Source organism: Zootoca vivipara, chromosome 5, assembly GCF_965207765.1.
Source record: "Zootoca vivipara chromosome 5, rZooViv2.hap1.1, whole genome shotgun sequence".
NCBI classification, from domain to species: Eukaryota; Metazoa; Chordata; class Lepidosauria; order Squamata; family Lacertidae; genus Zootoca; species Zootoca vivipara.
Window position 1 is genome coordinate 73,086,908 of NC_142588.1, and position 25,687 is coordinate 73,112,594.

General features: G+C 41.5%; 1 protein-coding gene across 1 annotated transcript in view; it reads left to right on the top strand.

Moving 5' to 3' along the window:
* LOC118093640 (carboxypeptidase B) overlaps positions 1 to 24,546 on the top strand; it is a 28,156-nt gene extending 3,610 nt beyond the window's left edge. Inside the window, exons 3-11 of the mRNA XM_035133159.3 lie at positions 3,806 to 3,930; positions 5,705 to 5,804; positions 6,962 to 7,063; positions 8,298 to 8,399; positions 11,322 to 11,432; positions 11,530 to 11,620; positions 13,063 to 13,265; positions 21,894 to 21,978; positions 24,319 to 24,546. Coding sequence (XP_034989050.1) covers positions 3,806 to 3,930; positions 5,705 to 5,804; positions 6,962 to 7,063; positions 8,298 to 8,399; positions 11,322 to 11,432; positions 11,530 to 11,620; positions 13,063 to 13,265; positions 21,894 to 21,978; positions 24,319 to 24,506 — 1,107 coding nt within the window. The 3' untranslated portion in view covers positions 24,507 to 24,546. The remainder of the gene's footprint in view (positions 1 to 3,805; positions 3,931 to 5,704; positions 5,805 to 6,961; positions 7,064 to 8,297; positions 8,400 to 11,321; positions 11,433 to 11,529; positions 11,621 to 13,062; positions 13,266 to 21,893; positions 21,979 to 24,318) is intronic.
* Positions 24,547 to 25,687: the final 1,141 nt, after the last annotated feature.

The following is a 25,687-nucleotide window of genomic DNA, read 5'->3' on the forward strand; positions in this document are numbered from 1 at the left end:
GCCATGAAACTTTGGAACTTACTTCTAAGTAAACATGGTTAGAATTGAGCTCTTGGGCTGTGTACACACTATACTTCTAAAGCACATTTGAATCACATTCCCTTAAATGATTTTGGGCACTGTAGTTTGTGAAGGGTTGCTGGGAATTTTAACTCGGTGGAGGGTAAATTACAGTGCCAAAAATATTTTGAGAGAAAGAATGTGTTTTGAATGTGTTTTAAAGATCCAGTGTGTTCACAGCCCTTATGTCAAAGGTTCTCAAACTGCAATCTGCAGGCCACTGGTGGTGCATGGAAAAGTTGCATAACAATTAAGAATATCTGTACATGGCACTGGATTTATCTTTTTCTGATGATGGGAAATTGGCGTGGCATAACCTTGCTCACAAAATCAGACAGATCTATCATGTTAGAAAGGCAAGACTACCGTTATTAAAAATATAAGCTGTGCATGTGCTTTTATTTGAACAGAATATATATATATTACTAGATGGTGCATCAAGGCAGTCAGGAATTTTCAGGTGATCCATTGGGGTGGGGGTGGGGAGTACCATTAGTCTATGCTATAATGGACTATCTCACAATGAAATAGACCTCATGTGCAATTGAATCTGAATTCCTCAACTTCGCTTTCCAAAACCTCTTCTATTAATCCTCAACATAGAAAATGTGCCTTGTGCCATCCTTGCGACTGAGCCTTTCGCTGAAAGTGCATCATAAATAGCACCCATTTAAGGAATGGTATGATACAAGTGTGTGTGTAGTCAAAAAGAAAAGCTTAAGAAAATAAATCAAGGCCACAACAAAAACAGGGAAGGAGGCAAAGTTATTTTTAATTGCTAAGCAAAGGCAGTTATATATGAGCCAAGGACAGAATTCATATTTATCGCAGTATATTTAGATGATAGCCTTCCTTGTTTATAGGGTTATAATCCCTACGGTAATAATATTTTGTTCACTGCTTAGATACCAAAGCAATAGGCACCTTTTAGATATGCTTTATCCAGGAAAAGTCACTGCAGATCCATTCAGCCCATCCAAAGGAAATGAGGCCACAAATTCCTAACTTTCAAAGACAAGCAAATGCCAGGTCATAAATTCACAAGTCATTTCTTTCTCATGGGTGACAGTGCTAACATGCCTCTAAACTTTATTCCTGGTTGTGGGGCACATCTGAAGTCTAGCCAAATCGCACCTGTTCTCCAGCTGCTGAGAGGTTTAAGGGAGTTGAGGCTTTGCAAAGCAATTGCGATAGGGTTTTGGAACAAATGCAGAAATCGCCATTGCAATGGGCATCTCACTAGATAATAGGGGCTTGAATAGGTATAACATGAAGATACCTAAATAGCCATCTTCTCCTATATGGACCTGCCCATTACCGGTAATTAAGAACTTATGGCAGATCTCCCTTCTGTGCCCTGCCAACATCTGAATTGTTTTTGGCTACAAGAGGCTCTTCTCTGTAGTGGCACCCAATCTTTGGAAATTGCTTCCATAGGGGGACCTACCTTAGAAACGTGGGGAGCTGCCTTATATTGGGTCAGACCATTGGTCCATCTAGCTCAATAGTGTCTACCCTAACTGACAAAAACTCTCCAGAGTTTCAGGCAGGCAATTGAAACTGGGACCTTTGCCTTGTAGAGTAGATACTCTTCCACTGAGCTGTTGCCCTTTGCACCCTCTCTGTTGGTCTTCCATCAATGAGCTGAGACCGTTTGCTCTTTCTGCAGTCATTGGGTCTGCTGAGGCTCTAAATCTTCCTGGCATTTTACCTGTGAATGATCTAGTGTCTCTTTTAGCTCTGGTTGGCCTTACATCCATGCGTGTTTTATTACACTCAGTGGCTGGTGTTTGGAGACAGACCTACCTTCTTGACAGCAGCATTGCTACTGGAAAAGACTAGAGCATGTTTGCAAGGTCAGGGCTGCATAGATGCAGCACTGGTCCAATCCAATGCTTGCACTGGTGTGCCCATGCAGCCCGACCTTGCTGCCACCTTGCTGCACCCCAGCCTTATCCTGCAGAGATGCTGGTGTCAGGAAAGTAGCTTTGCCCCACCACAATAACCACCAGTGATAATATTGCTATCTAGTGAGTGCAGGAACTCACTGTGGCAGCCCAGAATAGAATATGTAACCACACACCCCAAGGACCATTAAAAAAATGCATGCAACCATGTTGCTGATCCATTATTATACATACACATTGAAGTACAGTGCATATAGTATATAACTAGTTTATTAGGGCCAGCATAATTGTGAAACTATGCATAGTTTCCTAGGTGTAAGCTCCATGGAACTCAGTTGTGCCTACTTAAGTTTAATTTGTAAAACACACTAAGCCACCTTTTAATTAGAAATTCAGTCAGTCATGCATAGAATGATTACTATTTAAACTGCTAGCAACCCCCATTTTCCTCATTCACTGACTTTCTCTATGCTAATTTGTCAAAATCAAACTTGAAAACCTCTGTATCACCTCATTTACTTGCCAAAGCAAGGAAGAACCAACCACACAACCTAATCTCTTGCCGGATTAGGACAATTTAATTTAGGACTATGGACTAGTTTGCTGCCTTAGGAGCAATTGATTTTAATAAGGCATCAACTGTAAACTGAGTCACATGTAAGAGACTTTGTGTTTACATTGACCTGGGGGATAGCTCAGTCGGTAGAGCATGAGACTCTTAGTTGTGGTGGGTTTAAGACGCACGTTGGGCAAAAGATTTCTGCATTTCATTGGGTTGGACTATAGATGATCCTTGTGGTCCCTTCCAACTCTACAATTGATTGTTTGATATTTATTACGGCCATTGGCCCATGACACAGCAATTTCTCAAAACAGCATATATATACATAAAACTTTCAACTTTAAAACATCCAAAAACTTTACAAAAAAAAATAAGATTCAATACAGTAAACTTAAAACATAAAACATTACCCTCTGCTCATAGATTTATAAAAAGACATCACTATGGTGTCACATAATTACATCCTAAATCCTAAATCATGGTTTAAAAGGGTTGTCCAAGCCACACAGAAGTCCGTTTTTCTTTAGGGATAGGACGATGATCAAAAATCTGGCAACCGTGAGTGATCTTAAGGGGTCTTCATCATTTAGTAGGTATCTCAGTTTGGCTTCGTTCGAATCATCGACAATTCCCTTTAGGTATGGAGCAAGAAACTTGCTCCTGGCCGATGAGTGAAGAGCACAACCAAGAATTATGTGATGTAACGATTCCGGTGCTCCACAATTGCAATCACATAAGAGTGATATCTGTCCATTGGAGAATCTATTTCCCAACACATTAGATGGGAAGGTGTTGAATCTTGCCTTTATGAAGGCATATCTATGAGCTGAAGAAGTTAAGGAATCCAAATAATTTGGGAGTTTTAAAAGGGGTAATAAGCCAAGGTTTGGAGGTGAGCAGGTACCATTGCCCAACACCATTTTCTGCTGCAAGTCCATCTCCTCCAATTTACAGGTTACTGTTCTTTTAGCTGGAACTATGTCCTGCTCTAGTAGTTTAGATGGGGAGATTCCCATCGCCGTCATTTTCAGTTGTAATGTTTTTACCCATGGGCTCTGGAAATCATCCCTCCACATACATTGTATCAGATACCAACTCTACAATTCTATGATTCTTTGCATTTGGTTGTGTGCTTTGATTCATAACAACACTGCTATTATTGCATGAGGTGAGGACATAACATTATGCAGCCAAATCCAAACACACCGACAGATCTAGGATGAAACTATGTGTATCTTTTTTTTCCCCCATATACCATTTGTTTGGTTCTGTTCAGGTTGATTTCTGGCGCCCAGACTCTGTTGACCAAGTGAAAACAGAAACAACAGTTGACTTCCGAGTTGAAGCGGACAAATGTTCAGAAGTCGAGAGCCTCCTTCAGCTGAGTGCACTGGACTACGAGTATGCTTTTGCTTGTAGCATTTGCTCCATTATTATTAGTGGGTTAAACAATGGATGTCTCTACATTTAGTGTTGCGTGTTTATCCCCCCCCCCCCCATGAGTCTACTGTGAGTATGTCTCTTAAAGGACGCCATGGTAAGATGGCCTTTAGACAGGAACCAGATGAGATACAGATTGTTTTGCATAACAATAACTATGTGAAGAAGTGCTTTCTTTTGTCTGTGCTGAATCTTCCAACATTCATGTTTATTGGATGTCACCAGATGTTCATTGGAATACACCAGAGTATTCCATGCACTAAATAGGTGTTGTGCACCTGCCATAGCTGCCAAGTTTTCCCTTTTCTCGCGAGGAAGCCTATTCAGCATAATGGAAAATCCCTGAAAAAAAGGGATAACTTGGCAGCTATGGCACCTGCCTTGTGACTGTGAAGTTGGGACCCTGCACTGATAGAAAGCGGAGGCCTCAATTTTTGTAGGGTTGGGCTTTTTCATACTAGCGGGTGAGGACAAAGTATCTGTCAGACAAAACAGAAGACTTTAAAAAGGAAGTGGGTTTAGTTCCAAGAGGCAATCCAAGCAGGTAAGGTATTTGTGGAGAGAAGTAGGTAGCAAGATAGGTGGATAAAAAGGGGGGGAGGAAGTATTACAAAGTTGAAAGATGAAAGACGAAGAGCATTGAACAGAATCCACAGACCATGCACACTTGTACTTTGCGCAACAAAGAGCCAATTCATGTTATATTTTTGTTTGTTTGTTTGTTTACATCATCTGTATACCATCCAAGGTGCAAGGTCCTCTGGACAGTTAGCAATAAAAGTGATTTAGCATGTGTAGGTGCATGAATCCTTTTTAAAGCTGCAATGGAGAGCAACATTGGAATGCGAGCCGGGCTGGCAATCAGGATTGGCAATCAGGGGGAAAGTTAAACCTTCCCTTCTGTGTTTAAGCACTGGCCAGAGATGTTGCCATTTTCTGATTCCAGTTAGTAACCTAGCAGGAACTTTCTGTACTCCTTAGGGAAGCAGAAGAGTTACTCTGCTGAAACACTTCCTCCGCTAATAATGAATGTACCCAGTTTCCTGCACCAAAGAGATTGTCCCTGACAGACTTCAGTGAAGTGTCCTTGCTACAGCTAGAGGAGACGCGAGCCTTTGATGTGGAGCCGCAGTGCCCTGACATCATGTCAATGTGTTCATTCTGAAGGCTGGGAGTGCACTGCAAACTTGCCCTCTCTCACTCTTCTAATCCAGATCGCCGTGATCAAGGGCACTGAGCTTGCACATTTCTTTAGCCTATACCATTTTGTTCAGGCTAGGGAGAGAGCAGGGGTCTTTGCTGCCAGTCAATATGCATACAGACAGTTCTGCAGAAGTGCTGGAAGATCAGTGGATCAAGGGCTGGAGACCATGTCTTTAACAGATCCTAAAATAGTTTGAAAGAGATTATTTCTTCTACCTGTTGCAACCTCTGGTCAAATAACCTTTTTCTGATTTTTTTGGAACAAAACAAATAAAAACTCCTTTTTTTCTGGAGGCAAGCCCGGCTTGAGGATAAACAAAGCAATAGAAAATATCTCTCTTCCAAACTTCCTCCAACTCTTGACTCTTCCCACTATCTTCATGCATTGCATTGCATGAAGATAGTGTTTGCAGGCAGAAGGGGAAGAAGTGGTGAATCACAGGGATGTTAAGCAGAAATGGAGACACAGCAGCAGCAGTAGAAAATGAAATGTCCCCCATTTGACTTGGTTCATATTATTGCTTTGTTGCAGAGTTTTAATTGACAACCTTCAGGCCACACTTGATGGGCAGTTTGACAGTCATATCCGGGCTGCTGGACACCAGTATGAAAAATACAACAATTGGGAAACGGTAAAAAAAATGTTCATGTTTGAATATCATCATAATTTTGCTATGAACATAAGAACATAAAAGAGAGCAGTGCTGGATCAAACCCAAAGCCAAAATTGGTTCAACATCTGGTTTCCCACAATGGCCAAGGAGATACCTATAGGAAGGCCAAATGCAGAACATGAGGGCAATTGCCCTCTCCTACAACTCAGTGCATACTTTGTGTGTATTCTGTTCTGGGCTCAATTCCTGGTATCTCCAGTTGGAATTAGTGCTTAGTAAACTAACCCCATCCTAATACGTAGTTTGTCTTCTGAGTTACAAATCCAAGGGTTATAAACACAGGCAGGGGTGTTCTGTTATTTCCCTTCATATTTTTCAGCATGTGCATCACCAAAGTGAATCTTGAAAACAGGGCATGCACAATACGTTGCATCACAGCATCATACTTCACAATGCACCCTTCTCTAAGTGGCTATGTTTACACATGCTTTGTTTGCAACAGTATGGATTGCAAAGGCAATGACTGTGGAACTTGGTGGCAAACAAAATGCCTGTTCATTGCACAACTTAGCATGTTGGTAAGAAACTAAAGGCTTTGAGTAAAATCATGCATGAGTGTGCGTTGCAAACAGTATATTTTAACTTCCTTTGGAAATTAAAGCACTACAAGAGGAAAAAAATGACTGAGAGTGAGGAAAGATGGCAGGGTTTGACTGATCAGCCATGCCGGATGTAGGAAATATGCCAATCATGCAGGTGAAATAAATAGAAATGGAAATAATAATTATTATTATTATTATTATTATTATTATTATTTATACCCCACCCTCCCCAGCCAAGGCCGGGCTCAGAGCGGCTAACATCAAATGTATAACACATTAATACATATATTCCATCATGGTTTGAATTATTAAAATGTCCAAGTGTGAGAATTACAAACGTACTAGATTCAACCTCTGTGCCAGCTAATTTCAAGTTTTGGTGCTATTGCTAGTTTAAATGCTGCTTAGCAGCAGAGTTGGAAAAGGTGGCCCTGGAGAGAGCACTATCAAATCAACATGTATATTACTGGCCTACAGATACTGTTAGTAGTCTGACTCAATATTTAGGTGGTTCCTTTTGCTATTAAATATGCTTACCGGTATTTACAGTACTTATTTTTTTAAACTCAACAGATAGAGGCTTGGACCGAAAATATTGCAAAGGAGAACCCAGATCTTGTCTCCCGGTCACAGATAGGAACAACCTATGAGGGACGCCCAATGCACCTCCTGAAGGTATTTGCTTTTCATTTCTTCATCCAGTCTGCTTGCTCTTCTCTTGACACATATGAAAAAAACAATATTTATTAAGCCCTCGCATGCTCCAGATTTGTATTTTTCAATAAATGCTTCAGGAAACCAAAGCAGATTTTTGTGAAGTTCTTTTATGGTGACATTTTTATCCTTTTTGATTGATAGTAAAGGCGTCCTAAACAGCCCAGACCGTAATAAAAGTCTTTTGACAGTTTGCACATATAAATTTAACCGTGTTCCTGTAAGCAAGGTAAATGGTAATCTACCTTTGTATAATTGTGTGCTCCATCTGTTGTTTGTAAACCTATTTGCTATAAAGTCATCTATAAACTTCAGGCCCTTTCTCTCTCTTTGTTCTTTTTTTTCTGGCAACAGGAGGCAAACAGCTAATCAGCATTTCCTTTCTTGAGTCGTTTCCATCAGCAAACAAAAGAAAATCAGTTTCAATATGTTCTTATTTTGAATATCAGGTCGATGTTTCGGAATGTCACACTTTTACAGTCCAAGTCTTTTGATGCTTGAGTAAATGCAAGGTCCTCCCTCCCTCCCCCGCATGATAATCATAGAGCTGTAGAATTTGTAGAGCTAGAAGGTTCCCACAACCTGCAATGGTTTGTTTGTTTTCCCCCCAAACGTGGGGCTCAAACCCATGACCCTGAGATTAAGTGTCTCCTCCTCTACTGACTCAGCTATCCCAGGTGATGGCAGACCATGTGGGAGCAGCCCAGGCTGGGCAGTTTTCATGAATGGTGACCGTCTTAAAGAGAAAGATGGCTTCCTTTTCTCAGAACACTTCCCCCATATCCATTATCTACTATATAGGTGTGATATGGAAGAAATCTCAGCATATGGAGCCTGTCTCAGTTCTGTAAGGCAGGCGTCCCTCTTACACGACAACTATAATGATAAGGGTGTTCCATCCACTTTTAGTCGCCCTATGCATTACTATTTATATAAAAGGTGTAGATAGATGTATAAGCCATGTCACACAGCTAACTGAACTCTAAAAATATACAGTTATCAGCTGGGATAAAATATGGATCCAGCACACCAGAGGGTGAGAAAATCCACCCAGAGTTAAGTTTCACTTCCAGCAATGCAACTCCCCGCTCTTCTCAAGCGAGGCCTGAGGCTGCCATCTGAATAGAGAACATTACCTATTAGTACATTCAATATAAATTACTAATTCTGCCTTGTTTTACTTTTATGTTTACAGTTGGGGAAGCCTGGTGTGAATAAAAAAGCCATCTTTATGGACTGTGGCTTCCATGCAAGAGAATGGATCTCACCTGCATTCTGCCAGTGGTTCGTGAGAGAGGTTAGTGGGCAAAATATGTGTTCACTAAATCAGTGACCAAGACCATTGACACACTTAGAAGCAGGAATGATTTGTCATAAAAAGAACTTATTGGCAGGTCCTTTTTCTAAGTTTCCTAATGTTTTCTTTCAGGTCTTCAGGTCCCCCTTTGTCCTCTAAGGCTCCATAAATATTATTATTTGATTATTACTCATTTTTAAAATGTTGTTGTTGTTGTTGTTTAGTCGTTTAGTCGTGTCCGACTCTTCCTGACCCCATGGACCATAGCACGCCAGGCACTCCTGTCTTGCACTGCCTCCCGCAGTTGGTCAAACTCATGTTCGTAGCTTCGAGAACACTGTCCAACCATCTCGTCCTCTGTCGTCCCCTTCTCCTAGTGCCCTCCATCTTTCCCAACATCAGGGTCTTTTCTAAGGATTCTTCTCTTCTCATGAGGTGGCCAAAGTATTGGAGCCTCAGCTTCACGATCTGTCCCTCCAGTGAGCACTCAGGGCTGATTTCCTTAAGAATGGATAGGTTTGATCTTCTTGCAGTCCATGGGACTCTCAAGAGTCTCCTCCAGCACCATAATTCAAAAGCATCAATTCTTCATCCTTCCGCTACTGGTATTTGTTTGTTTGTTTGAATATTTATGAATCAACAACTCATAGGGAAAGTATCCAATAACATCCTAAGATAATAAAATCATAAAATACAAAACAAATGACCAAAATTCTGAATCAAATTTCTTCACCTTAAATTGCTTGGTGATAACAAAACCATGTTAATACAGGATGTAAGCACACAGAGCTAAATCCTCAGAATCTGCAACATGAAAATGGTGTTGCCCCATTTTCAAAAGGATATTATAATGCAGCTTTATGTGCCTGTCTGAGAATCTAGAGGAAGGTAATTATGATACAATTATTACACAAAAGAGAGGTAAGCCCTCTAAAGAAAAAAGTACTAGAACAAATGGAATAATGTATGAAGACCTCTTAAAAGCATATCATTAGAATATAATGATCAGCCTGTTACATATGAAGCTTATCTAATAATGAATACACAATTCTAAAGTAAGGTATTATTTTTAATTGCAACTTCTCCGAGGTCTCATCAATTAATCTCATTAAAGTTGTTAAGAAGCCTAGGTTACTATTCTGTTCTGGATCCTAGTATTTGAATCAATACTCCTTTAGGTGCCTTTTTGCACACCACAGGGTTCCACCAAGCATGCGTCTGTTCCTTTAGCACTCAGTACCAGAGTTTGCTATGAGAAAGAGTGGGATCAGCAGGGGAGAAAACCCCACATGGTCCCAAGAGGGCCTGGCAGGATGCTAGAGAGCTCTGTGAAGTATTAACCCCCTTTTCTCCAGTCTGAAGTTTATCATAGTCCCTAGCGCCCTTGCTGAAAACACACAATATCAACCCTTCCCCACTTTGGTGATCCTGAGCCAAAGTATCCCTACAATTATTTTCTATTATTCGTATGCATCTGAAATAGCACAGCTGGCCAGTAACCACTGGCGAAAGGGAGAGCTTTCAGTGTACAGTAATATGAAGAAGCCTGTGATTTTTTGCATCTGTGAGACTTGACAGTGTTTGTTTTTGACGGAACAATCCTAAAATACAACTTCCAGCTGCTTCGATTCCCACATATTTAGCAAAGGTTCCTACACGCGCACAAAATGTAAAAACAGAAGTCATTGCAGAAGCAAGTGCTTTACGATCCATATCAAGTAAGCTGAAATAGTTGACCTGAGAGTGTTGGCAAGGCACCCAGTGGTGACAGGAGGCCTTCCCCTCATGTCCGCTCAGATATATGTGCAGAGCCAGGCCTGGAAATTGAAAGTGACACTCCAGACATGTCTTTGGGAATGCTCTCCCCCTATCTCTCCCAGTTAATGCAGCAGAGGATGAAATGCCACCTCATTTAGCAGTTCGGGTTACTACAACTATCAGTCTTACCCTTCAGAGCAGCAAGCTCATAATTTAACCTCATCAAGGTGGCATACTCGCCAACATTTTTCCAATGAAAATAGGGATGTCTTATTCAACAACAACAACAACAACAACAACATTTTTTTATTATTTATACCCTGCCCATCTGCCTGGATTGCCCCAGCCACTCTAGGTGGCTTCGAACATATTTAAAAACATAATAAAACATTAAACATTCCCTATACAGGGCTGCCTTCAGATGTCTTCTAAAGGTTGTAGACTTGGTGTCTTCTTGGCTTGGGGGGGAGGTCACATAACTCCATGCCCTCCAACACTTCTCTGATTAAAATAGGGGCACCCTAAGGAAAAGTGGGACATCCCAGTATCAAATCAGAACCTGGGACAGCTTGCGGAAATCCAGGACTGTCCCTGGAAAATAGGGACACTTGGAGGGTCTGAGATGGCACCTGTTGAAGACCTTTCTATTCACACACATACACAGACACACACCTTTTAAGCAACTTATGGCTTCTCATCTGGGCCTTCTAGTTTTAAACTGTGCTTTAACCATGCTTCAGTTTCTTAAATGAATTACTAGGGGTGAGGAACAGTCCCTCGTGGACAGCATGACAGTGGTGGGCAGGGCCAGGTGCAAATGTAGGCATAGAAATGGCTGTGAATCCTACCTCTGTATTGCAGGTTACATTTCAGCCACACAAAAGTCTATTCACAAGAATGCACACACCACACATCTTTCCTCCTTTCCAGCAAGCAAGAGGCATTGTCACAGTTCAGGGACATGTTCCAGACAGGCAATGAAAAGTGTAAATTTTGCAAGGGTTGTGTTTCCTTTGTAGAATCCCAAGGGCCAAACAGAGATACTTGGAGGGCCACATTTTGTGCCTGGGCCTGAGATTCCCTACCCCTGTTGTACTGTAATGTAGCTGAGTCCTGAGTCCTCTGGGTTTACCCTAATTTATTATCTCTTTGGTCTATACTTAGGCTGTTCGCACCTATGGGAAGGAAACTATCATGACTGAGATTCTGGACAACTTGGATTTCTATGTGCTGCCTGTCTTGAATATTGATGGCTATGTCTACACTTGGACTAAGGTGAATAACACACCTGTTTTCTGGATATGAAGCTCAACGCTTGTTTATGAATATGTAGTCCTGCAAAACTGACATTCACAAATATACTGCATTTCAGTCTCGCATGTGGAGGAAGACTCGTTCTCTAAATCCTGGCAGTAGTTGCATTGGTACTGATCCTAACAGAAACTTTGATGCCAAGTGGTGCAGTAAGTACATCCTAAGAAGAAATATATTGCCCAATTCTAACTGGCTCATTCTCCAAGTGTAGGAGTACCAGTTCTAGTTAGGTCCACAGTTCTTGGCACAACCTCTCAAGTTCTAAAGCTTCCATAATGTGTGAGGATTCAGAGGGTGAGGATATTACCTAGAGGGTCACATTCTTTTGTTGAGAGAAGCTGAATTCCTGAGCATTTATTTGCTCAGTGTGAGATTAAGGCTGCAATCCTATGTCCATTTAACAAGGAACACAATGGAACTTATATCAAGCACAATGGGATTTAACAGATTTATAGAAACTGCTCAGTGTTTTTAGTCAATTTTGCTGAGTTACCTCAGACCTTTAAAAGTCTTGGTTCATGTCAAGCATTTTGCATTTTGAGATGTGTCAAAATAACATTCGGTAGATTCACAGACTCATACCCTGACATAGATTAATGAGTTGTTAAATACAGCATTTCAAAAACAGCACGAGAAACTGACTTATTTCATCAGTCTTCAAAGCCCAGTATGATCTACCCCAGGGAGCAACAACACCTCTCCAAGGACTCTGGGAGAGGTCTTTCCTGGCAATTGCAACTCCAGGCTTTCCTAGTGGAGATGATAGGGATGGAAACTGAGACCTTGTGTGTGCAAAGGCATGTGCTTAACCCCTGAGCTACAGGCTCTGAGCTGTAATATATAGGTGACATTATAAGGCATTATGGTTGCCAGGGAATAATGGTCTTTCCTGCTTTCGTATACATAGCAATTGTGGGGAAGGAAAGAGAAACATAGGGCTGGATTCAACCAAATATTTCCACTAGCAGGAGCCAGCACACGGGTTCCCACTATCACAACAGGGATTTCTCATTCTCTCTATCATGCCCACTCTATCATCAGTGGGAGGTCAGGAGAACCTCAGAACAGGGCATGATGGGGAGGTCACCCTCCTGGGCAAGCAGAAATGCCTACACTGTTGGAATATTTGTTTTGGCATGACACTCAATTGCTCCCATAATCCACAGGATTTTGGAGCGTAGATTCTCAATCTTCCCTGGAGTGGACAACTATTTAGGACAACACTGTAGAGCAGGAGTGAAATCTAAGTTGTAACACTTATTTCAAGCTACATATATTCTAGTGAACTTGAAGCTAATTTCTTGTTTCTTGTTTGTATTCACTTGTTCTGTTCAAGACTGCTAGTCTTACGAGAATACATACCTTATTTGACTGTAACTCGTGAGTAGGATTTATTCCTAACATTGAAATTTCTGGCCAGAGTTCTTGGTGTCTTTCTTTTCGGTGAACTACAACTCCCATCAGCCCCGGCAAGCATGGCCAGTGACCAGGCACGATGACAGTTGCAGTTTAGCAACATTTGGAAGGCCACACCTGATCTAGAGCCTTATCATGGTTTGCCTCCATCTTTTCTCCTTTCTGCTGCACACAGCTCTTGGGGCTTCAAACAGGCCATGTGATGACACATATTGCGGCAGTGCCCCCGAATCAGAGAAAGAGACCAAAGCCTTGGCTGATTTCATTCGTCAGAACCTCTCGACCATCAGGGCTTACTTGACCGTTCATTCCTATTCCCAACTGCTGCTGTATCCATATTCTTATTCATATGAGGTAGCAAAGAACAACGTGGAGTTGGTAAGTAGAAACTGATAAGTACTCTGAAGTTAAAATGGTTCAGGTGAACATATCCCCTTGGTTACCATTTGGGCTATGGTGTTGTTGTTTTTTATGATGCATGGATCTCCCTCTTATTGATTGCTTTAGTACGTTTATATCCTGTCTTTCCTCCAGCAAGGAAAGCAGCGCACGTGGTTTCTCCTTGATCCCATTTTGTCTGTGCAACAACCCTGTAAAAGGCAGCCTAGGCTAAAACGCAGCAGGAGCAGCCACTGGGAAGAGGGAATGGGGCAGAGCTGGCCTCCCAGCAGCGGTGTTGCATCCACTTACTGGGGCAGGGCAGCAGTGAAGTCAGCTGGTACATGGGTTGGGTTGGCTTCACCAGTGTGCTTACGCTGCCCTGACCCCCCGCCACAGAAAAGGCCTGTTCTTGTGCTGCCCTCCTCTGGACCTCTCCTGGAGGAGCCACATGAAAATGGGCCTCAGACAATGATCACAAGGTCTGGGTCGGTTCATATGGGGAGAGGCAGTCCTTGAGATATTGCGGCCCTGAGCTTCTAAGGTTCTATGAGTTAGCTCCAACTGAGGGCTCATCCACACTTCCACTTGTCCTGTTCCTTTCCCCTGGGAAAACCAGATCTTTACTGCTGAATCGCAGCAATGTCAATCAGGTTTTCCATAGATTAACGTTTGCTCCGATTCGGCACTAAAGAGCGAGTTTTCCCAGGGGATGTAGCAGGACAAACAGAAAACCACTTGGACTCATGCCTAGAAGGCACAGGGCAAGCAGAAAACTGCACCAATCCATGCTTTCTAGGCACTCCACAAGCCCTGAGAGCTAAAAACTGTGTGGAAAGTATACAGTGATTGAGGAAAACAACAGCTTCATCACTAATTGTTCCATCCAAGCTTCCATCAGTCTTTTAATATAAAGGGACACCGTGAGAACTGGCATTCCTTCTCTATCTTGGCTGATGCACAGCAATAGCAATTGGCATCAATTCTCAACCAAGACATGCTGAAGACCAGTGGGGTTGTAGCCAGCAAAGTTGTCCTGTCTGCACAAGGACCTCCATTTGCATATTGGAGCATCCTCTCTTCTCCTTCCTCCACCCAACACATCTCAAATCCGTTTTGAGGGCTTCCACAACTCTTCAGAGCAGATCTGGGGGGGGGGGGTGAGCTGCACATGGGAAGAGGAGAGGGATGGAAAGTTTTATTGCACAACTGGAAGCCCTTATATTCATGGGGTGCCTTAACTGGATGCAACCCATTCTTTTGCAACATTCGAAGCCTAGGAACATGATGAGTGATATCCAGTGTCGGTTACACTCATAGTAGACCTGATGATAATTGTGCTTTGTTCTTTGTTGATGGTCCCCTGTTGTTGTTTGCTTTTTCCTATAAAAGAGCAACAGTATTTCCAGAAGAAAATTACTTTCAGTACTGTGAAATAGTTAAGAGTTGATGTCGCTGGCAGAAAACACAATATGACAAACAAAAGGGAGGGCTTAACAAAAATTCTCTTGCTCATCAGCCAGAAGGCCAAAGCCAAAGCAAAAAGCTGGCCCTCTGCACTGGTAGAATCCTGACAGATTTACAATGTCTCCCAAGTGGAAATATCAGAATTTTGAGGCAGAAACAGAGAGAATCGACAGATTAATGGTTTTGCCCTGGACATCTGGCACTGCAATCCTCTCTCTTTTTCCATTAAAAAGGGATTTTGTTTTTGTGTGTTATGCCAGATTATGCTTTTTCTCAAGAAACAAAGTTGTTGTTCTCTAGAACCTAAGTCGTTTCTCCCTCGTTCAGTTTGCCTTTGATTCTGACAAATATGTTTCTAACTTCACACGTTGTTTGGTCTAAAGCAAAAGAGAAACTTAGGTACTTCTGTCTCAAACAAAAGTGGACCTAAAAAGATTGATGAGGGCATTATCAGGATACTGCCAAAGAGAATTACAAGAAAACTAAAGACATGGTGTCTTCAAGAAACTATACGTAGGGCCCATAGACAGTATATGGATAATCAGTTGATCAAACAAGTTAATGTCCTTAAATACCTTGGCCTTATTTTTCAGCCAACAGAAATATGTGAAGGATAAAGTGTCGCAAAGCGCCAAAATTCTGGCACACTTTTTCCGTACAAAAGGTGGCAATCACATACCATTAGCATTTGAAGTTTTTAAAGCTAAAACCCTAGCACAGTTATTATATGGGGCTCCGATTTAGACAGGCGCCCACCTTGGATCTACAGAAGCTGTTCAATCGTTCCTAACGCAATTTTTTTCTGTTTCATCCTGTGTTCCAAATGCTTCATTGCACTTGCCGGCTAATCTCCCCTTGGTTGAATTACAGACTTGGTGTAGGACATTTTATTACTGGCTTCGGCTAAATTAAAACCCCACCAGTCTACTAGCCTTAGTATCGCAAGATTGTCATGAGAGCATTTGGACTAAAATTGTTTTTCCTTTTTTGGTTTATCACCACAACAGTTATTAACACTGGGCTTCAGTAAAGCAAATGATTTAATTAAACAGCACCTATATGATATCGAGCAACAGAATAATTTGGCCACAATAAGAAAGTCTTGTCCATGGTATGATTATTTTCTGCCTGGTCGTTTTGATACATTGGCGCCCTAGTTGCAAAATTTAACAATTCCCAAATACAGACGTGCTTTCACTTACTCAAGATTAAGTATACTGCCTTCAGCAGTACTGAGGGTTGATTTCAAAAAATTCTGCTGGAAAAACAATTATGTCCATGTGGAGATGGCAGTATCGAATCAGTTGGTCATGTGCTTCTAGCTTGCACTCTTTATAAAGATTTGAGGAGTGAGGTTATTACCCCTCTACTACTATCCATACCAAGTCGCTCAACCATTGCTACTGTGTCCTTTCTTCTAGCAGATCAAGATAACCAGGTGACAGCAAAAACTGCAAAAATAAAAATAAAAAAATTAGCAGGGGCAATCAGAATAAGATCTGTTATTTGATTATTGATGTAAACCTCCAGAATGTATTTTGCATAGTTAAGTTTTTACCTCTACCTTCAGTTCAGTTCATTTTATTTTACTGCTATGGCTAGTGGCTGATGCAAATAAAGATTCTTCTGATTCTGATTCTTAGGCTGGGATCCAACAAGCTACTTTTGGCATAGTCAAGCATTCAAGCATGACCAATGGGGATTTTTCCTTTCCCCACCCTCCCCTCGCCCTGTGCACGCACACACACACACTTTGAAGCACCAGATTCCCATGCTATATTACAAACTTTATTTGAAAGCCCCCAGAGTTTCCAAAGGCGGACATTCAATAAACACAAGCCCAAAGTCTCCTTGGGTACATGGAACCAGTTACACAATTCTTGGAACTGTATCCCAGCCAAAGGAAGGCCACAGGCCTCATTTATTTCAGGTTGAGGATTCCTTAATGTTCTTTTGTACAGTTTCCTGGATCGTGTTCAAATGTGACCCAATATGTTGCTCCTGGGATATCTTGGTCTGTGGCTGTTTATTCTTTATAGCCGCCACAAGGAAACCTTTTTAAAGTGTGGCTTCTGTCTTTGCAAAATTGCTATTTTTTAAAAAAAAAGGAGAAGAAATGTAAACACGAACGTTCTTTCTGGTCTGTATCCAAAACCGGTGAATAGTTTGACAGTGTGATTTGCTCAGCACTTAAGAGAATCTTTTTTTTTTTCTCCTATTCTTCCAAGAGCTTGAAAAGGTAGCTTCAGTGAGATTTTGCAAGGTGTAAATAGATTGGCATTTAAACGATTGTTCGGTTAAAAGCCAGGCAGTTAAATATTTAAATAATTTGATCACCTAACTTAATTATATAAAATATAATAGCAAAATGTAAATACAGTATACTCCTGATTTATTCCAATGAATTAATGGGAACTAGTTCCAGCCGGTATGGATTCTGTAGCGTGAAAGTGTTATTTATCTTTAGTCTGAGAAACAAAAAGATGCTGTCTAATGTAACATAGTGTAATATTGTATATAGTAAGCATGTCTTACAGGCAAAGTGCTTGCATGTTTATTCAGAAGTTAGTCGTTCTTGTTTATTCGGACTCAAGAAAGTGTGCATAGGGAAAGCAGCTGTATAACCAGCTCTATAAGTAGGGAGCCATGCCAATTGAGCAAAATAGAATTTATTTTCCAAGTAAATATGCACAGGAGGAGAGCTCTGAGTTCTGCCTGGAAAAGGAATTATTAGGAGGGCCTAAGGATAGCATTTGTAGCTTTTATGTGAGTGTCTCTGGTAGAACAAAGTGCTTATAAATCATCCCAGAAGTGAAGAAGAAAGATTTATCAGAGCGTTATCTTATCTTGGATGCTTATTTTCATTTCCACATCTAATACGTTAAAGAAAAATGTGCTGTTGCCCATTTTATCTTTTTCCACGTGTGATAAGATGTGTGGTCAAACAACAATCTTTGACATACATGCCTGTTTATCATACTTAACATCTCGTTCCACACCCATCTATTTTAGAAGTGTCATCGTACATCTGAAGGCACAAGACCTTTCCAGAAAATCACTGGGTGCATGGGAGAGAATTAGGCTTGCAGCTGTTGTCCCTGCCAACCATCTCCACTTGTTCATTTGAAGCCAAAATCTACACAACTCGTACTCATGTTGGCTCTGTTCACATGCAGGAGGGATGGGGGACATGTGGCCACTCCATATGTTGTTGGAACTCCAGCTCCCATGAGCCCCAGCCAGCATGGCCAATACTTATAGATTTTGGGAATAATGGTCCAACAGTACCCCACAGTTGATCCATTCCTATTTTGAATGGTTCTGGATCACAGGAAAACAGCCTAAGTATGCAAATGTATCTTGTAAATGTGTAGGCTCCATTCAAGCAACTTTCATGAATGCATGGAGGTCAGGACTGGGGGCGATGGGTGTGATCCAATTCTCCCTCTGTTTCATGTGTTTGGTGGCTCTCTGAAAGGGGCAAGGGTATTAAGAGTACCGAGGGCCTTCTGGCGGTCCCTCATTGCGAGAAGCCAAGTTGCAGGGAACCAGGCAGAGGGCCTTCTCGGTGGTGGCGCCCGCCCTGTGGAACGCCCTCCCATCAGATGTCAAAGAGAAAAACAGCTACCAGATTTTTAGAAGACATCTGAAGGCAGCCCTGTTTAGGGAGGCTTTTAATGTTTAATAGATTGTTTTATTTCATTTTTCTGTTGGAAGCCGCCCAGAGTGGCTGGGCAAACCCAGCCAGATGGGCAGGGTATAAATATATTATTATTATTATTATTATTATTATTATTATTATTATTATTATTATTCCTGTGGTGATTTTTTAAAAGAGGAGTCTGGATGAACATCCACTGGGACATTTATTTTTTGCAGTTGTTTGTGCCCAATGAACCATACTATTCCTTTCAGCTGCTTGGATACAGTGGCTTACGCTGTGTGTTTTTCCATTTTCTCAATGGAAATTGCCGACAACCCTTTGTGCCTCGGTTGTCAAATGTTTCGGAAGTCGAACGGTCTTCCGGAATGGATTACGTTCGACAACCGAGGTTCCACTGTATTTTTATAAACCTATGGGCTGCCTTCACACAAAACAGTTGTCACTGAGTCACAATTTGGACAAAAACAGCAACAATGAGTCCTTGATTTGCCATCCTATCAAAGCAAATGGACTCTTGTTGTCTGGGATAGTTTCTGTAGCAGTCAAACATAACACACCCAATTTGTGACAAAGTTCCCGCAGACCCAGAGCCTAAAGGTTCTTTCAACAATTGATGTCTGGTTTTATTTTATTTTTCCCCTATGGTTTTGTATGGCTTTTATTGTATGGTTTTATGTACGATTGTAAACCACTTTTATGGTTTTCTATGAAAAGGCAGAATGCAGCTATGGGTTGTATCCATTGTTAATCATACTCAGAGTGGACCCATTGAATTTAAGGGAGATGACTAATTTAAGCGCACTAATTTTAATGGGTCTCCTCTGTGCAGGTCTTCCTTTTATGCAACTCTATGACTGCATAAGACTCATGACTTATTTTGTCAGTTTATGTCTTATCAAAAACACATGAAGACAAAATTCTGCTATCAAAATATAGCTAACCAAACATTTTCTTCTGTGGAAATGTAGAACTACCTGGTTCTTTTGGAGCTGTCCTTGTTGACTGTGAGTTAAGAGTAACTCTTAGGGTAGCCTAAATTTCACTGAGGCCTGTCTAACTGTCAGGTGCTTGCAGAATGGATGTGGCCAGAAAAAAACCCACAGATATACCCAGCCTATTTTCAGATGCACTCCAAAGAACCATGAATCAGTGGCTGGGTCCTTCCAGTAAACACACATCCTTACACATTGAAAAAAAATGTTTGGCATATTTCCTCTGTAAAGAGACTACTCTCTCCCTAAGGCAGGAGAAGCTAGGTCCATTCTAGAATTATCACAGAAGTTACACAATATAGCCTCATGGTAGTTTCTTGGAAGAAATGTGTCATTGGCAAAAAGTACATGCCCTAGTTTCACAACTTCTTCCACAGTTAATTTTATGGCACCCCTGACACTTCTACATGTACACATGCATTCATGCACACACACAAATGCACACCATAAATGAGGTTCAAAAACTGTGTTACTTAGTTGAAAGGACCATGCCAACCTCTCTTCTCAGAAGGATCAACTTCCCTGTTCTTGCAGTCAGGCTTCCCTTGAGCTCTCTCTTAATATTTATATTGAGCTAGTAAAAGTCTATGTATATTTAATCCTTTTTTTCTCACAAACATTTCAAGCTTTATTTTGAATGTGGTCATATTTTGGCCTAGGCTCTTACTTAGATCATCTGATGGTCCCCTCTGTTCCAGCAGAAAGAAGCCAACTTGTTCAACCCTTATTTGTGCTAACACTTAGAAACTTGTAGAATGGTACCTGGTTGTAAATGTCAAATGACTACAGAAAAAAGAAAAAAGAAAGTATGATATTTCTGCAGAAAACCTGGCAGTCCTGATGAAGTCATTTTGAGACCTCAGAGACCTAACTTCTTTGTTCTAGCTGTGTAAATATCTTGCTCATTCCCTCCTCCCCTGTTAATAGATACTATCCACTTTCTAGCATGGGATGTTAGGTCTCTTCCTTTTCAGGAATAGGTTCATCTATTCATAGTTGGCAATCCCAGTCATATTTATATTGGTATCATTTGAGAAGATTTCTCCAAGTATGATAAATCCACACACACTCTCAATCTTTGTTACTGTCATGATAGGTATATTTTAAGTCTGCCTGTTAGGCTTGCCTATTTTGTTGTCATTAGCTGCCTTCAGCTGTTTTATGGAAAGGTGAGGCATAAATGTGATTGATAAATTAATGGTGGCTGACATGGTTCAACCCATTTACACAGGTAGCATACCTTTCCTTTTGAGATGCTAAAGAAAAACAGCTGCAGCTGCCTGAACTCCATGAGAGATCTGAGGGGCATCTTGCTGGCACTCCAGCCTTCACCATCCTTGGTTCCCCAGATGTTGTTAGGCAAAACATCCCTGAACATTGTCCGTGCTGCCTGGACATGATGGGGATTTTAATACAGCAACATCTGAAGACCCCAGGCTGGAGAAGGCTGAACTAGATGGAAATTTGACCTAGATTGGTAAGTCACTTCCTAAATTCCTGTTAGATACGGTAGTTGAGTTGCATCATTTTTCTTCATCGTGAAGGTTCATGTTCTAGATCTGACACTGATTGTTTAACTCAATCAGCTTCTGACAGATCTAAATCAGCTTCCTGGTCAAGTCCAAACCAGCAGTTGCTTTCTAACTAAGGCAGTAATTTAGGCAGCAATGATGAGGCTGTTGTGATATGGGCAACGCTGAGGGAACTATTCCCTCTAATCTATTAACTGTCAAAAGGCATGAGAGACCTGCTTCCCTATCTTGTAAGTGAAGACTTCAAGATGTGGTAAGGGCAACGGTAAATAGCAGCACATATCTTACATCTACTATCTGCAAATCTGAGGTTAAACGGTATGGTTTTGAAAGAGAAAGCAATCCATGAATGTAAATGCAGTTTTAGGCCCAGAATTTCTTTTCAATTGTTAGGAAACCTACCACCAAACAGAAATATCTTCAAGGAGCATGCAAAGTCTTAGCAATTAAAAAAAACTCCTAATAAGTATAGAAACTTCAAGATTTATTTATTTTTAAACCTCATAAGTATACAGATTTAGGAATAAACAAAGCATGTAGCTGTTCTCAGAACTGGGAATCTGGATTGCCACTTAACTTGTTGGAATTTCTGGGTTCCTTTTTACACAAACTTGCATGTCCACATACACAAGTACACAGACTGCTTTGCCATTTTTCTGATCACATTGGAGAGCAAGCAGCTTACTAATTATGACTGCTAAGCCAACAAAAGATAAATATGGAGAGATGTCTCATAATAACATAAGATCTGTGAGTACAATTTTTACAAAAATTCTTCTCACATTCCACCATGTTGCTCTGTTCAAGCCTATTAAAATTATGCTGGAGATAACAGATTTAGGAACAGTGTTTAATGTGTCCACATGCAAATAGGACACACAATTTTGAGTTACCTAAAGCAAAAGTTTTATAAATGAGCAACTGGGCTCAGACTTTGGAGTAAAGCTCCTGAATACCTACTTTCTCTCCATAGAATCGCCTTGCTAAAGAAACTGTTAAAGAGCTGGCTACGTTGCATGGCACAGAATACACATATGGGCCAGGAGCTTCCACTATCTGTAAGTACTGATCTAACGATAATATCACTCAGTTATAATATAATAATACATTAAAGTCCATAAATTGCTCTTATTGCGGATGTGTTTCTTCCCACCTTCCCAAGAGAGTGCTTTAGTACTAAGCAGAGAGAGTTTTCAATAAACAAGTGAGGATGATGTCATGATGTCATGTCGACTTCCCTAAAGCAATCTTGCTCTTTTTTTCCAGGGCATGTTGTGCTCATCCATCAATTTCTCCCCAGCTGTACTGCTGAGGCACCATTTTGTTTTCAGGTTTCAAATGCGCTAAATGCGTGTATATGGTTGGGCCGTGGGGGCAAGGCATTTCAGGCCTGAAAGGCAAAGGCCCTTCTCTTTCTCCCTGGCCCTGGGGACTGTCTCCTAGGGCCATGTTCCTCACCACCATAATTCACACTCACCTTGAACGCTTTTGCTTGGCCAGAATGTGTCCCTTAACTGTGATAACTGCCTCTTGTTTGTGTGGATGAAGGACAGGGAAATATGCATGTACATAGAAACCTATGACTTTTGGGTGACTGAAGAAGTCTACTTCATACCGGCCAAGTGTCCCAGAAAAAACGGGACATCCCGTTTCTTCAGGCAAGATTGTGGCAGCCATTTTGGATGCCGTGATCTCACACCACACTCTCACCCACCAAAAAGTGCTTTTTTCAGGGCAAGATCACGTGTAGGTCACATGAATCGCCAAGGAGCACATCCCAGAAGACATGAGTCACGGTTTCTGAAATGAAAATGTTACGGGTGGTACACTACTGTGCAAAAATAAGTCCTATCTGTTGCATCACCCACTTCAAATAAAATAAGAGTCCTGCTGGATGAGGCCATAGGTCCATCTAGCCCAACAGCCTGTCCTCACAGTGGCCAACCAGATGCTTATACTTTTGCAACCAACTCCAACCCCCTTTTTGACTGTAGCCTAGGGATGTAAGGAGGCAGCAATTTCCATCCCATCCTGGGTTCATCTTGGGTTACATATGGCTGGAACCTATGTGTGCAATTAAGTAATTTTAGTGCATTTCAGTAGAAGGCAGTCTTGAAAAACAATGCAAAAAGCAATGCATTTATTTATGTAATGTTTGTGGACCAAGAAACCCGATTGTGAATACTGCTTGTACACTTGTGGCCAAAATTGTGGAAACCTTTTGGGGAAAGTATATTTCTGAGGTCTGATGGCTCATTACACCGCTTTTCTTTTCTTTTTTCTCTTTTCTTTTTTTTTTTTTTGAGTAATGCCATAAAACTAAATATCAGTGGGAAAATAATTTAATGAAGAATGTAATGCAACAAAGTTTGTTCAATTATCTGTATCAAAGGTTGTAGCCAAATAACCAGAAAAAAGAAGCACAACTTGCTTAGGTTGATATGCAGTAGCTTTCCTTCATTGGAATGTAGCCAATGAGCATGAGCGTTTAGAGAGCCAATCAGGTGTTATGAACCATCAAACCTCGAAAATACACTTTTTCCAAAAGGTTTCCACAATTTTGGCCACTAGTATATTCACTTATAGTAAGGGACGCAGGTGGCGCTATGGGTTAAACCACAGAGCCTAGGACTTGCTGATCAGAAGGTCGGCGGTTTCGGATCCCTGCGACAGGGTGAGCTCCCGTTGCTCGGTCCCAGCTCCTGCCAACCTAGCAGTTCGAAAGCACGTCAAAGTGCAAGTAGATAAATAGGTACCGTTCCAAGCAGGAAGGTAAACGGCGTTTCCGTACACTGCTCTGGTTCGCCAGAAGCAGCTTTGGCATGCTGGCCACATGACCTGGAAGCTGTACGCCGGCTCCCACGGCCAATAATACGAGATGAGCGCTGCAACCCCAGAGTCGGTCACAACTGGACCTAATGGTCAGGGGTCCCTTTACCTTTACCTTTATGTGACTTATGTGATTTACACTCCTGACCTCAGGTGAATGTGTGAACTGCAAGGATTGTTTCCAAGAGAATTCTCTGGCATTCCTACTATAACCCTACTCAGAACCCTTGCCCACCCATGGCTTAGCATATCATCAGAATCTGGGCCGATGGTTTGGGTCCTCATGATAAATCATGAGCTGCAAATCAAGACGAAACCTCTCCTGCAGCTCATGGTTTGTCTAGAATATAATAATCCATGAGCCCAGGTCTAGACAACACACTAAGCCAAACCATAACTTAGCTTGCAGCAGTGAGCAGTAGCAGAACTGAGCAAAGAGCAAAGTGAGTGCAGTCTACTCTCCAGGAATCCGCAGGCTCACGCGATTTGTACTAATCCATGGTATACCAGGGCATAGCATTTGCCTGTGCATTTGCTCACCAAACATTTTTCCTTCTTCATCCTTGCAGACCCTGCTGCTGGTGGTTCTGATGACTGGGCTTATGATGAGGGCATCAAGTATTCGTTCACTTTTGAACTTCGGGACACAGGCCGTTATGGCTTTGCTCTTCCTGAATCTAAGATAAGGCCAACTTGTGAAGAAACCGTGATTGCTGTTAAACATATCGCCATGTATGTCCTTGAGCATCTGTACTAAAACAGCATTCCAGAACCATTAAATAAAGCTTGATTCATCATTATTTTTCTGCTGTGGGTTATTTTGGGTCCAACAAAGATTCGGAAAGCCCCCCCACACACACACACACACATACTTTGTTAATGGACCATTGAAATCCATTTCCGTGCACGAGTATCACAAAATGAAATATCTATAGCAGGAATGGCACACAGGCAGTCAATAGCTTTCAGACCCCATCTGTTACCCCCATGCAGTACCATAAGGGCTTATGCAGCTACATTGCAGGAAGGCAGCTCAATGCAAACTGACACACTTTAATTTCATCACAGGGGTTTGCCTAGTAGCACTGAACAGAAATGTTTTGTTCCCATTTGCTAGGGATAGGAGGACACCACAGCTGGTGTAACAGTAGTCTGTCCAACTGCAATGTGTAATCTATTTACTCCAAAATATCCCACTGTAGTTAGGACTATTTTAGAGAAATGTATTGTGGATTGTAGTTGATAGTGAGCGGTGGAGCCTGTGCTTTACATAAACTCACAAAAACTGGCTAAAGAACAAATTTGCAACCATGACAATTTAGCTAATAGTTCCTGAAAACAAGTTAGTAAGCAAGTACGTATTGCGATCCCCTAGCCCAACATGGCTACTCACCAGCAACAAAAGGCCACACAGTAGAGGAACCAAACACTGCAACAAATTCAGATGCCTTCCCATATCTTCTCAGGCAACACTATCAAAAGGTCCCAATAATATTAATATTAAGTTTTCCTTCCACTATGACGCCAATGGCTAGCAATACCCATCTCTATTCCACTTAGGGACAAACAGGTTAGTCGCTAAGCAAAAGAATGGACTTGCAATTGTCAGGGTGCTTGTGTTATCATCAACATTGCTTTGTGAATGGTTACTATTATTATTGCATTTGTTGTTGTCTGTACTTTTTGCTATGCATGTCCCTCTGACCTTACTGCTTACCGTCAGCATCAGCCCATTGCATGGCAAGGTCCCAAACCCTCCCGGGATGTTGGAATAAAGACACATGAAACAGTATTTTGGGCTAATGGGTGAAAAAGGCCACAACCACTTTATTGGTTACAGAATGTGAGTGGTATTGGCTTAGGCTATATCTGACTCCTGCCCATCTGCAGGAAGTCTTGGAAGGGTTAACTACCAGTAGGGGGAGCCTTGCTGATACA